Here is a 12,278-nt window from a genome sequence, read left to right on the forward strand (position 1 = left end):
AATTTGGCGATATTCCAAATTTTATCCCAAATTCAAGTTAAACTTATGTACTAAATTCATAGTTTGACTGACACATCAATTGAGGTCAAATTCAAAAACAAATATATTTGAATTTTGATTTCAACTTTATATTTTTCGAGATTTATCCACTCATATATGTGCATAAATCTCGCACATATATGGGTGGATAAATCTCGAGAGGGAACATTTGTTGAATGAGAAATTTTGGACCAATCACAAGTTCGCACGTCATTGACGAAATTCCAAATTATTAAATTTGCGCTCAATTAGGAATTGACAAATATCTTGAATGAAGTTGAAGACAAATTTTAATGACGCTACGTGATTTCATCATGACCATTGAATTGGATAAAATTAACTTGGTCCAATTTAATATTATTATTATTTGGGTTAAAGTCTCTAAACCCAAAAATATATTGAATCACCTGAGAACTCTATAAATAGAGAAGTTCTCTCATTTGTTGGGGTCAGTAATTCTATACTCCGGAGAGCTTATAGGGGAATTTTCTACAATCAGAAGACTCCTTGACTCCTGAAGTTGATCAGGTCCGAATACTGAAATCCTTTGAAGATACAAGCATTTTGAAGACTGAAGTCCTTTGAAGATACAAGCATTCTGAAGGCTGAAGTCCTTTGAAGATACAAACATTCTGAAGTTCAAGCATTCTGAAAACTGAAGTCCTTTGAAGATACAAGTAATTCTACATTCAGAGAGCCTAGAGAAAATTCATCAACAAGCAGAAAACTCCCAAGACTCCTAAAGCTGCACTCCTAGAAGACGAAAGACTCTTGAAGATACAAACACTCTTCCAAGACTTCTACTTCAAGAACGTTTGGTGTTTTTCTTCTTCAAGTCAAGCACATCCATCAAACCGAGAGAGAATCAGAGGATCAAACACTAGATATCGAACCACATCACATCAAATTAACATCAACTCCACGAAACAAGTTTCTCTAGAAGCCTCGTGTCATCAACCCCAAAGGCCGATCGTCCAAGAAGATCATCAAGCCCAAAGGTCGATCATCCAAGAAGAACATCAAGATCAAAGGTCGATCAAAAAGATCAACAAGCCCAAAGGCCGATCGTCAAAGAAGATCAACAAGCCCAAAGGTCTATCATCGAAGAAGATCAACAAGCCCAAAGGCCGATCATCGAGGAGAAGATCAACAAACCCAAAGACCGATCATCGAAGAAGATCAAAAAGCCTAAGGAAGAAGATCAACAAGCCCAAAGGTCGATCATTCAAGAAGATCAACCAACTTGAAGACTATTGTTTATTTTCAAAGCATCAAAATAATGTATTAGAGACTGTATTCACTTTTCATAAAATTAATACAAATACAAAGTTCAAGTTCCATTCAAATCTCGTGGGAACAATGATTAGTTAGTTTTTTTTTTTTTTTTTTTTTTGTAAGATTTTTTGTAAGATGGAATAATATTTTATATTCTATTTTCTTTTAGAGGTAAACATTAAGGTTTTGTGTGGTAACCATTTAATTTTTGTTTGTTTTTTATTTATGAAAATTAAGTTTATATAAACACAACTTCTACTTTCAAATTTTTTTCTTTGTTATTTACTTCTCACCAATGGTTTAAAAAACCAAGTCAAAATTTGGAAATAAAAAAAAAAAAAAAAAGCTTTGAAAAACTTGTTTTTATATTTGAAATTTGATTGAGAATTCAACCATGGTACTTAAGAAAAATGCATATCATTGTTAGAAATAAAGAGGAAAGAAGCTTAATTTTTAAAAACCAAAAACAAAAAAGGAAATGGTTACCATGAAGAAATTAAAATTTTAAATTTGTGTACAATAGATTTGTGAATTTTAGAAATATTAAATAAATAAATGAACCATAAGAAACAAAAATTGAAAGTTTAAAAACCCAAATGGACATAATAGCTCAACTAACATACAATATGTGTTCGCGACCAACAGGTTTGTAGTTTGAATCTTCCACGCCTATTGTATTAAAAAAAATACTTAAAATTTATTAAACACAAAATCACAAGTCTAAAAAAATCTATTAAACACAAAATTCAAAGTTAGAGACTAATTAGACATTTTTTAAAGTTTAAAAATCTATTTAATACAAACTTAAACTTTTATTTTTTTTATTTTTTTTATTTTTTAGAAAAAACTGAATAAACGGAAAAATAAGCATGAAGATAATACCTGATCATACTCTTGAAATAGTTAGCCATATTACTAGTAAACAACTTGCAAACCATCATTTCTCTCAAAATAAAACACTAGGTACTGATCCAATGAAATCTAAAAAACAGTTCTAAGAAACTTCCACGTTGTTTAAAATCGTTAAAAAGTTTCGTTAATAACCATTTCGCCTTCTTTTTTCTAAAAACTATTTCGCCTTTTGTTTTCTAAAAATTATGCTTGTTTCTTAACACGATAGATTTTTCACATTCCTTAAAAACACATTTTAATTCTAAATCAAATTTCAAAATATAATATTTAAAAACTATCCATTTTTTAGTTATAAAAAATTAGCTTAGTTTTTTAAAAAGTAGCTAAGAATGCAGTCCTTTGCTTATAAACTTCATTTTTAAAAACACAAAACTAAAAGAAAAATCAAAATGGTCTCGATTTTTTTTTTATTTTTTATTTTTAAATGAGGAAAGAAAATAAAAGAGAAAAAACCTAGCTTATTCAATCAAAAATCTTGTTTAAGAAGCTTAGAAGGAAACTACTTTTAAAAAGTCATCTATTTTGTAAACTAAAAAACTAAAAGAAAAAGATAGCAGAAAAACATATAGTTCGTAGCTAATATTGATGTCAAACTCTAAAATCACAGTTTCTTAAAAGATTATGGATATTTACTTCATTAAGAGTAGCTCTGTGACAAGGAAAAATGCTTTGCCTGCACAAGGAATATAACATTGGTCTTGTTAGTGCCTGGAACATACTCTTACAAAGAAGAACTAGAACATAAGACCAAACTGAGTGGAAGAATACAAGAACAAAACATGAATTGACGTTTAGATCATGCCCACAAAACCTTTTACTACAACTGCCAACTGGTTTTATGTATGTTAAGGTTGTCCTTGTTCTTGTTTCTGCTATCCAGACAGGCGCCTATCTTGAATATGTCCGGTTGTTAATGTGAGTTTGTGTCAAGGCATCATCAGGTTGTTCCTACAACAAGAATTACATCCTCGCAAAATGAGAATCCGAAATGTAATCATTAAGAAACACACATAACTGAATGCATACCACATCTTGCAGATTATCCTCGACATCAAAACGCCCTTGTGCACCTAGTTCCCTCAAATTAAGCTGTCCTTGGGACTGAAGAAAAATAAATATATCAAGTCCATGTATTGAACCAAGTTGCATAATGATCTAGCATTGATTATTGAATCAAAGACCAGTACCTGCATAGTTTGTCTGTTGCTATATGGACCAACATGAGCTACAATCGAAGGAGAATGATCCTGAAAAATTAGAGAGTCAAACTGTGGTTTTTATTTCTTCAAGAACATTATGATCCTAAGTATCATCAAGCATACCAAATTTTGCATAGCCTGATGACTATAATAACCTTCAGGTCCATCACAAAAAGGAGAGTTTGTGCTCGACTGACCCTGTAAAGCATAGCATTTGAGAATTTAAATCAAAATAATAGAACATATGTACTTCAAAGATGTCATCGTACTGATCCTGGCAGGGAGCCATGGAAACAATCAAGTGCAGCGGCTCTCGGATCCACTTCCTGCACGAATGTATGGGTACGAGATTGTAAGAATAATACTATTTTCAATTGACAGCAGTTTGCACCATCTCTAGCAGACTGCATAGTACATACCATCTCCAACGATTTGTACCTTGCCTGCTTGGTCACCTGAAAGGTAGAATCAGGAGTTCATACAGATTTTTAGTACAGAATACTAATATTTTTTTAACCACACGAGATTAGACAATGTTCTTGACTCACCTTGCCTTTTTTACTCATTTTTCTTTTCACAGACGACTTGGTCATATATTCACCGTGATTATCTTCTTCCTCGTCAATAAAACCAACAGAGACCAAGGTATTTGTTTCTGCAAAGCTCTTGGTAGAATTGTTTACAAAAACACATTGTTTCAGTACTTCCTCTAAAGCTTCAGTTGCAATATCATAGGTTTCTTGAGATAAAGAGCCTAGTTCACCCAGTTTAATGGCATGTTTGCAGAGGTTGTTGAAACGCTGCACTCGGTAATGAAGTCGGTTTGATGATTCACTTAACCTGACCTTTGCACTTCTTGTCCAACGTTTCAAAATATATTTGTGTGGGATGCTAGTTAATCCAGAAATCTGAAGAACAAGGATAGTATGTCTGCAAAGGATGCCTCTGTACTCAAAAGAACGGCATAAACAACATATATCCAATTCTGTTTTATTCCAAGCTACCAGGTAGTCCTGGTGCTCTTCCAGATCATGAATATGGTACGTTACAGTAACTCCATCTTCTGTCTGTTTATGCACTTGACACGAAGCTGCTCCCAATATCTGTAACTGGAATTTCTTAAACATTGTGGTTGTGTAGATCGTGGCCATTTGTTTCTCAAAAGGAGAGAGCAACTTTAAGACAGGTTCTTGGTGCAGAGTTTCAAAATCAGCATTAGCTTCCAACTCAAGCATGTCTTTGAAAAATATCTCGGAATGTTTAATGAACTCCTTGAATGAAGTTTCTTTACATATATACTTGTCAAAAAATGAGGTCACACTCCCTGATCGTTCAATTGTAGACATTCCAGCCAAAAAATAATTCTTAACATACGTTGGCACCCATTTCTTACGATCATCAAACAGTAACTGAAGCCATTCGTCCTCCCTTATTTGAAATTTGTCTACCATTTCCCACCATCTCTTTTCAAATTCTTTATCCATCCAAGATCTATAAATGCACTTATTGAGGGTTTCCATTAAACCGTCGTTCTGATTTATAATCCTTCCTAGTTTTTCAGGAACTCTTCTCAATATATGCCATAAAGAGAAAAGGTGGAGTGTATTGGGAAATACATCAGCAACAGATTCTTTCAAAGATAGTTCTTGATCAGTTAAGACCACTCTGGGAGCTGGCCCACCCACTGCTTTGAGCCATGTCTTCATTAACCAAATAAAACTTGAAGTAGCCATATCACCAATCAGTGCACCTCCAAACAAGATATACTGAAAATGATGATTAACTCCAACAATAGGAACAAAAGGAACTTTGTATCCGTTAGTTATGTAGTAAGTATCAAACAAGATTACATCACTGAAATTCTGGTAATCGTGCCTTGCTTTTGCATCCACCCACAAAACATTTCTCAATTGTTTTTCTTGGTTGAAATTTACGGCATAGAAGAAATTCGGATTTGCTTCCTGCATATGCATAAAATATTCAAGCATTAATAGGACATCTCCCTCATCTAAAGCCAATTGCAGACCTTTTTTCTCAGAAACAGCAATATCCGGTTTTTTATTTCTTTCCTTTAAAGCATGATGGAAATCATCAGGACAAATCTCATGGTTATGCTCTCTTATAAAGCCATGTACAAACCATTTTCCATCTTCCCTCTTCTTAATATGCATGCTAGCATTGCAACCTGTCTTCATACATGGTCTAGGGTTGACAGTCGTACTAGACTCTCGCTTGCTTCCAAATCTAGAGCATGCAATTTTAATGTCAATGAACTTTCCAGATTTCTTTGAGCGCCTACTTGCTTTTATGGTGATGCTAAATCCCACAGATCTAGCATATTCTCTATAAAATGAATATGCTTCTTCCTTCGACTCAAACTCCAAACCAATTTTTGGTTCAAAAGGACCCATTCTAACGTCTGTTTCAACATTAATGATATCCATCTGATCCTCATCACTACTTTTGGCATTTGGCACAGACATTTCCTCACGGTGCTGAGAATTTGCATACTTTCCCTGACCATTTGCCTGACCCCCATCCATGCCATCATTTTTACTCTGAATGATGTCTAACCTTTCTTGATCACTGGAGGGCAACTCAAGATCTATATCCATGAGCAAAATATAATATTCAACATAAATATTGTTCTACGAAAGGTCCCTGAGAATTCACAAGGAACAGGTTCTGTAGGTATCAAATTTTTTAGGAAGCAGAAAAAAGTTACATTGTGATATACATCTTACTTATTGTTCCACCATTTTATATCCGGGAAGTTGAGTTAGATATTTCCTAGCATATATTCAACGTTCAACACATTTAATGAATAAAGTTCTGAATGTACTACGAGACTGTAGATCTGTCGATGGATAGAAAATATGGGTATCGATTATCCAGATGCAGTCTCATAGCTTAATAAGTAGAAACTGGCTCACACATCCATGTTTATCTTTTTAAAAGAAAATTGTTACTACCATCTTTGTAGACAATGTTTCCATATCCAAAAGAAGCAGAATCTTTCGTGGAAGCCTTAACCCTTTACTTACTTAAAAAGAGCTAATTTACTAAGAAAAATGTGAAGACTCTCAATGGCAAGAAGAGTAAACATCTCTCGATCCATGTTCACCTACTCTCAGATTCTCACAAATCTTATAATCCACAGCCATGGTGGTTAATAATGTCAGTGTTAGCTATAAGGTGAGAATAAACCAATTAAGCACTCATTCAGACTTCATATGATGCTGATACAGCTGAAGAATTGCCCAATTTTTAATGTCCATATCCCCCACCCTCCAATTCCCAATCACTAATTTTTAGTTTCGAATCTACAACACATACTTCTAAAAACTTCAATTGCACCTAGTCCAACAGCAAGAACACGTGAAATCAAGAAGTAGATATAAAGAAGCACATCGAAAGGTCAAAAGAAAACGAAATGCCCCAGCTTAATGGGCTTCAATTTACATACTGAAGTCTCAGTTGAAGACAAGAATGCAAGAACCTGAAGAGAAATGAAATTCCCAACTCAATTAATTGAATTAATTACCTCGAAACACGGCCGGAGGGCGAGACCAGGTGATGCAGCTCTGCGGAAATTAAAACGAACTAACCAAAGAAGAATAATCGACGGAAGATATCATTGATGTTGAGGCTCATTTCGAACTTCGAAGCTCATTTAATGAAATGGAAACTAGCTTTTGCCTCTTTCCTCTTTTTCTATCACTACATTTCGCCGGACTTTCATCCCTTTTCGCCGGAAAGACGAACGGAGTGATGATCCAGGCTATCGCCGAAAGACCTCGATTTGAGTCGGCTGAAGAAGAAACAGAGGTAAGTTAGATTACAAGTTTGGTAAATTATACAAATCATTGATACAAAATATTGTACGTTGCATAAAAAAATGGTGATTTTCAACGATAGAAAAACAAAGGAAATATTTATACAAATAGCAAAATTTATTGTTTGATGGAGAGCTTATAGAATCTCAATATCTATCATTACTAGAAATTGTAGACACAAATCTATCAATATTTATCATGATTTTTTTTTCTATTTTTATGAATAGTTTGACATTTTTTCTATTGATGAAAATTTTCCAAAAATACCCTTCAAAAATATCATTAAACTTCTAAGAGATATTCAAAAATACCTTTATCATCCGTGTTTGTGTAAAAAATATCCTTGAACTTTCAAAATTTTCAAAAATACCTTTAAATTTAAAAAAAAAAAAAATTTACTATTTGTATATGAATAGGAACGGTTAGCACTTTCTTACTTCTCTATTTACCCTTTTTTTTTTCTCCTCTCCTCCTTCGATGCTCTCTTACTTCCCTTGTTAACTATTTGATATTTTTTTTATCTATAAATAGATAAATAAATAAAATTACCCACATCAGGTTGGGTACATAGACTATAACGAGAACAAAAAGAATAATGGAAGCAACTGAGGTTTTACTTGAGTGTGTGTTTGTAACCAAATACTTTTTTTTTTTTGTCCGGCTATTTATAGTTTTTGTATGTTTTAAGGTGAGCTTTTATTTTGGAATTTTGTAATATTTTGTGGAATTTTATGATTTAACTTAAAGTTTTAATTTTTATTTTGGCTACCGAGAAAGTTGGTATAAAAATTATTAGACAAATAGGAAAAAATAAGAATATCCATATAAAAAATGAGGAGATCTATACAATTTATTTTTAAATTGGTTCTTTTCAAACTCGAAAAAACTTCAAACAAATTGATCACTATACTAATGATAAGATCATCAAAAAGAGATAGCTCAATTATTAGGAACAAGAGGTTCGTGGTTCGAATTCTTCTTACCCCTTATTGCACTAAAAAATGGCAAAAGTATATTGAAACTTTTTTTTTTTTTTTTTTTAAATTTTAGAGTTATTTTTACAATGTGGTATTAACAATTTCCATTCATATAATAACATTAAGAGTATTTTTTAACTTTTTTTTTTTAAAAAAAAAGTTTAAGGATATTTTTTTATACTTTTAAAAGTTTGATGGTATTTTTAAACAAAGTGTGTTTGGCCTAAGGAGTTTGGAAGCAGAAGTTGGAAAGTAGTTAAACTTTACTCCTTGTTTGGCTCGAGGAGTTGGTGAGTCTCACTACTTAAAAAAGTCAATTTTATACCTTATCAACTGTGGGCATGAGAGTTTATAACTCCCTAGACTTCATAATTTCTTACTCTTCAATATTTCATGTCTTACCCCAAACACCTCTAATAGTTTCCATCCAAAATTAATGGGAAGATTATTTTGAACTATTTTTTTAAGTTTAGGGGCATTTTTTGAACTTTTAAAAATTCAAGAGTATTTTGATACAAAATACAAAGCCCAATGACATTTTTTATAATTTAGCCAAAAAATTTTATAAGTCCCAATTTTTTATTTTTTTATTTTAAAATTACTCTAGACTTTAACATTATTTTTTTTTAGTACAATTGTATGATAGAGATGGAACGGTTAAACTATATATTTCTAGGTTGCTAACATTATCTTTAGTTCTATAAGTGTTTAAATTTGTATTGGAGAGATGCTTGACATATTCAAAACTTTTGAATAACTAATTTATATAACATAAGGTTGAATTTTATATCTAAAACTAAATATTCAATTATGTGTTTAGAAAGGCTGTTAATTGTAACAAAATGTAAATGGTTTATTAGATACTTTTTAAAACTTAAAATATTTATTAAACATAAAATTAAAAGTCTAAGAATCTGTTAGACACTTTTTAAATTTTCAATGACTAATTAAGAAAATAATATGATAGTATGAAAATTTTCATATTACTTTCATTCATTACTTGTCCTAAGATAAATATTTAAAAATTATGTATAACACATGGGTTAAAATAATAAGAAATTTGCATTGGGTGATAAATTTAGAATATATAATTACAAGTATCTTCGATATATGAAAATTTACCGATATGGCAATATTCTCAATTTTGAATTTTGATTTGTTTTGTTTATTAAGTTTGCCTGTTAACAAACTTAAGCTTTTTGTTATATTGGTAATATGTTAGATCCTGTTTGATAATCATTTCGTTTTTTGTTTATGGTTTTTTAAAATTAAGTTTATTTCCTCTAATTTTCCTACGATTTTTGCATCTTTCTTAAGCACACGAGTAGAATTCTTAGCAAAATTCTAAAAACAAAAACAAATTTTTAAAAACTACTTTTATATTGTAGGTCTCATTTGATAGCTATTTTATTTTCTATTTTTGTTTTTTGGTATTTGAAAAGCTGTTTTTGATTGTCTGTTTTGAAAAAACAAAAACCATACATGTTTGATTACCATTTTAGTTTTCTATATTTCAAAAACAAGAGACAAAAAAACTGTATGATAATCACGAACTTTTTTAGAAAAATCAAAAGAAGTTTGATGACTTCTTTAGTTTTATACTTTATATTNATATTTTTATATGACAAAAAGTCCATATATTTTATATGACAAATATATAAAATATTTTATATATTTTATATGACAAAAGACAAAAAGTCCATATATATATATATATATATCAATATTTTATATGCACAGATATCCAAATCAAATGAAAAAATAATAAAAATAAACATATCAACAAAATACATAAAAATAGTTTCATTCAGAATGTAACATCGAAAACAAGTTATCTAAATCCAATATATTTACGTTGTTTCCTGAGACAATTTTGTTTTTTTCTAGAGTAATTAATGTGTTGAATAATTATTTTTTAAGATTGCATGAATTACTAATATATGAATGAATAATTTAATCACATGATTCAACGAATATTACAATGTGTAAATAATAGTAGTAATTTATATATAAAAGATGAGAATTTGGGTAACAATTTTTTATGTTTGTGTGTTTTTTTTTCTAAATTTTAAAATGATAATTGTAATAATTTTATTCATATTTTAAAACTAACTTTGAAACTTTTATGTTTTCATTTTAAAAAAATTGAAGTAGTTTTGAAAAAAAATATAGCACATAAAGAGTAAAGATAAGTTAACCACTAGGCTACGCAAATATATTTAATGAAATTTAGAATTGTTCAAGAAGTCAACTCGTAAGCAACAAAAATTGAAAAACCTTGTAATAACCGTTTTTCAAAAACTATTTTTTTCGTTCTCAAAATTCCATCCTAATTTTAGAAATGTTTTTAAAATTGAATAGAATACCAAACAGACCTATTTTTCAAAAACTAAAAATGAAATGATTATTAAATGATCACTTAACTTTTAAATTTTGGTTTGGTTTTAAAGAACTTGGGTATGCAATAGATAACAAGCAAGAAATCTAGAAGTGTAAGAGTTATTTGTAGGCTTATTTTTTCAAAACTGAAAAAAAAAAAATCAAATGATTATCAAAAGAGGTCTTATTTGTATATATTTTTTTTCGTTTCCGTTGTTTTGTATACTTTTTTTGTTCAGCTATATGAGTTATCACTATTTTAGTTTTTGTACCTACTACATTATGTTATCCCTTTTGTAGTTTTTTCCTTTTAAATAGTTTCCTTTTTTCCTTTTTAGCAACCTTACAACTTACAAACTCCTTAGTTTTGCTTGATAAATTGATTTGCTTAGGTTCAAACGTTTTGTTACTAAAAAATATATATATGTTATCAAGAGAGTATATTATTTGATTTATCTAATATATTATTGATATACTTTATTTAGATATATTAGTTGAATTTTTGTAGTTATGTTTGGACATTTGTACTCATCTTTCTCATACTTATCAATTTTCTCCTAGTGTCTCGTGAACTCTTCAAGGTTCGTGCTTTCAGTATCGATCTTCTTTGGGTTTTTTTCCTGTGAGGACATAGGACACTTTGAGAAGATTAATGTAGAACAATACTTTTCTTTTCTATCTCTTAAAGTGTGCTCCCTAAAATCAAAATGGCTTGTTGAGATCTCCGGCATTCTCATTTGGTTTCTAAATGGTAGACTCCATCTCTAAATCTCCTTAAAAATTGATGAGTGAGTTACAAATAACAGAGAAAAATGGAACAAATATTGAGAAATAAGACATGTAAACAATTAGGTTGAGGTACGAATATCTCACTCTCTTTAAGGAGATTCAAGCCCTCTGCGGTATGTATTAAATTTCTTTATATCAACCACCAGTGCAGTAGATATTCTTTGGCCTGACCACTCCAAGATACAATAACCCAACTGAAACATTGTGTAGCTCAAACCACTCTACACTAAAAGGTTGAACTCAAAGTTCCACAATTAAAACACCATTCTTTTGGCCAATTGCTTTTAAACGAGCTATTGAGAGAAAGTATGAGAGAAAGTATAAGAAAAAGATGTATTGAGTATTTGTTGATGTGTTGTATTGTGATATGAGATAAAGAAACACTAGGTATTTATACTAAATTTTAGGTCTATATATTTAATACACAATTAATTAACATTTCTCCAAATAATTATAACAAATACGTTTTTCTCTAATTTAATAATGAAAACTTTTTTTTTTTTTAACTTTCTAACTTTCTCATGTATAACTTAAAACTCTTTAAAAATATTAAAAATGTAACAATAGAAAGTAATATATACATATATATATATATATTTAAAAATAAGAATAAGTTTTGGTTAGTTCAGTTTATTTTAAGTGAATCCATGAACCAACCTATCCCATAAAGTCTCATTTATTTGAACCAAAATGAGTTGATAATCCAACCCAAACTATACAAGTTGGATCGGGTTTATTAAATTTTTTCAATCATCGAGTTTTTTGAACATCCCTAAATTTGGGATATATACCCTTGTGGGGAGGATGTTCTCATAGGATCGCTTATTGGAACACATAGCTAGATTAGACATCTCATTTTAGTCTAGACATCT

At 30.4% G+C, this 12,278-nt stretch overlaps 1 protein-coding gene across 3 annotated transcripts; it reads right to left on the reverse strand.

The window, feature by feature from the left end:
- Nucleotides 1-2,833: 2,833 nt before the first annotated feature.
- On the reverse strand, nucleotides 2,834-7,318 carry LOC120086053 (protein FAR1-RELATED SEQUENCE 2). 3 transcript variants are annotated; one of them, XR_005484139.1, is made up of 9 exons: nucleotides 6,970-7,318; nucleotides 3,974-6,086; nucleotides 3,845-3,880; nucleotides 3,695-3,751; nucleotides 3,549-3,623; nucleotides 3,414-3,473; nucleotides 3,253-3,327; nucleotides 3,038-3,174; nucleotides 2,838-2,899 (listed from the first exon to the last, which is right to left on the reverse strand). XR_005484139.1 is itself a non-coding variant. In XM_039042479.1 (8 exons), exons 2-8 carry the CDS (start codon nucleotides 5,966-5,968, stop codon nucleotides 3,115-3,117), a joined length of 2,358 nt encoding a protein of 785 aa, XP_038898407.1. In that variant the 5' UTR covers nucleotides 5,969-6,030; nucleotides 6,970-7,317; the 3' UTR covers nucleotides 2,834-3,114. The 3 variants fall into 3 exon arrangements, 2 of the variants coding, with proteins under 2 accessions (XP_038898407.1, XP_038898406.1); XM_039042479.1 differs by having other exon boundaries at nucleotides 2,834-3,174; nucleotides 3,974-6,030; nucleotides 6,970-7,317; XM_039042478.1 differs by having other exon boundaries at nucleotides 2,834-3,174; nucleotides 6,970-7,317.
- Nucleotides 7,319-12,278: the final 4,960 nt, after the last annotated feature.

Source organism: Benincasa hispida, chromosome 9, assembly GCF_009727055.1.
Source record: "Benincasa hispida cultivar B227 chromosome 9, ASM972705v1, whole genome shotgun sequence".
Lineage (NCBI taxonomy): Eukaryota > Viridiplantae > Streptophyta > Magnoliopsida > Cucurbitales > Cucurbitaceae > Benincasa > Benincasa hispida.

What these genes read in the sequence shown, in the direction of transcription:
- LOC120086053 (XM_039042478.1), bottom strand. Translation starts at nt 6,040, where the DNA reads ATGGATATAGATCTTGAGTTGCCCTCCAGTGATCAAGAAAGGTTAGAC. An exon ending in AAATGAGTAAAAAAGGCAAG is followed by an intron (nt 3,881 to 3,973) that starts GTGAGTCAAGAA and finishes TCTACCTTTCAG; the next exon opens with GTGACCAAGCAGGCAAGGTA. An exon ending in GGTACAAATCGTTGGAGATG is followed by an intron (nt 3,752 to 3,844) that starts GTATGTACTATG and finishes ACATTCGTGCAG; the next exon opens with GAAGTGGATCCGAGAGCCGC.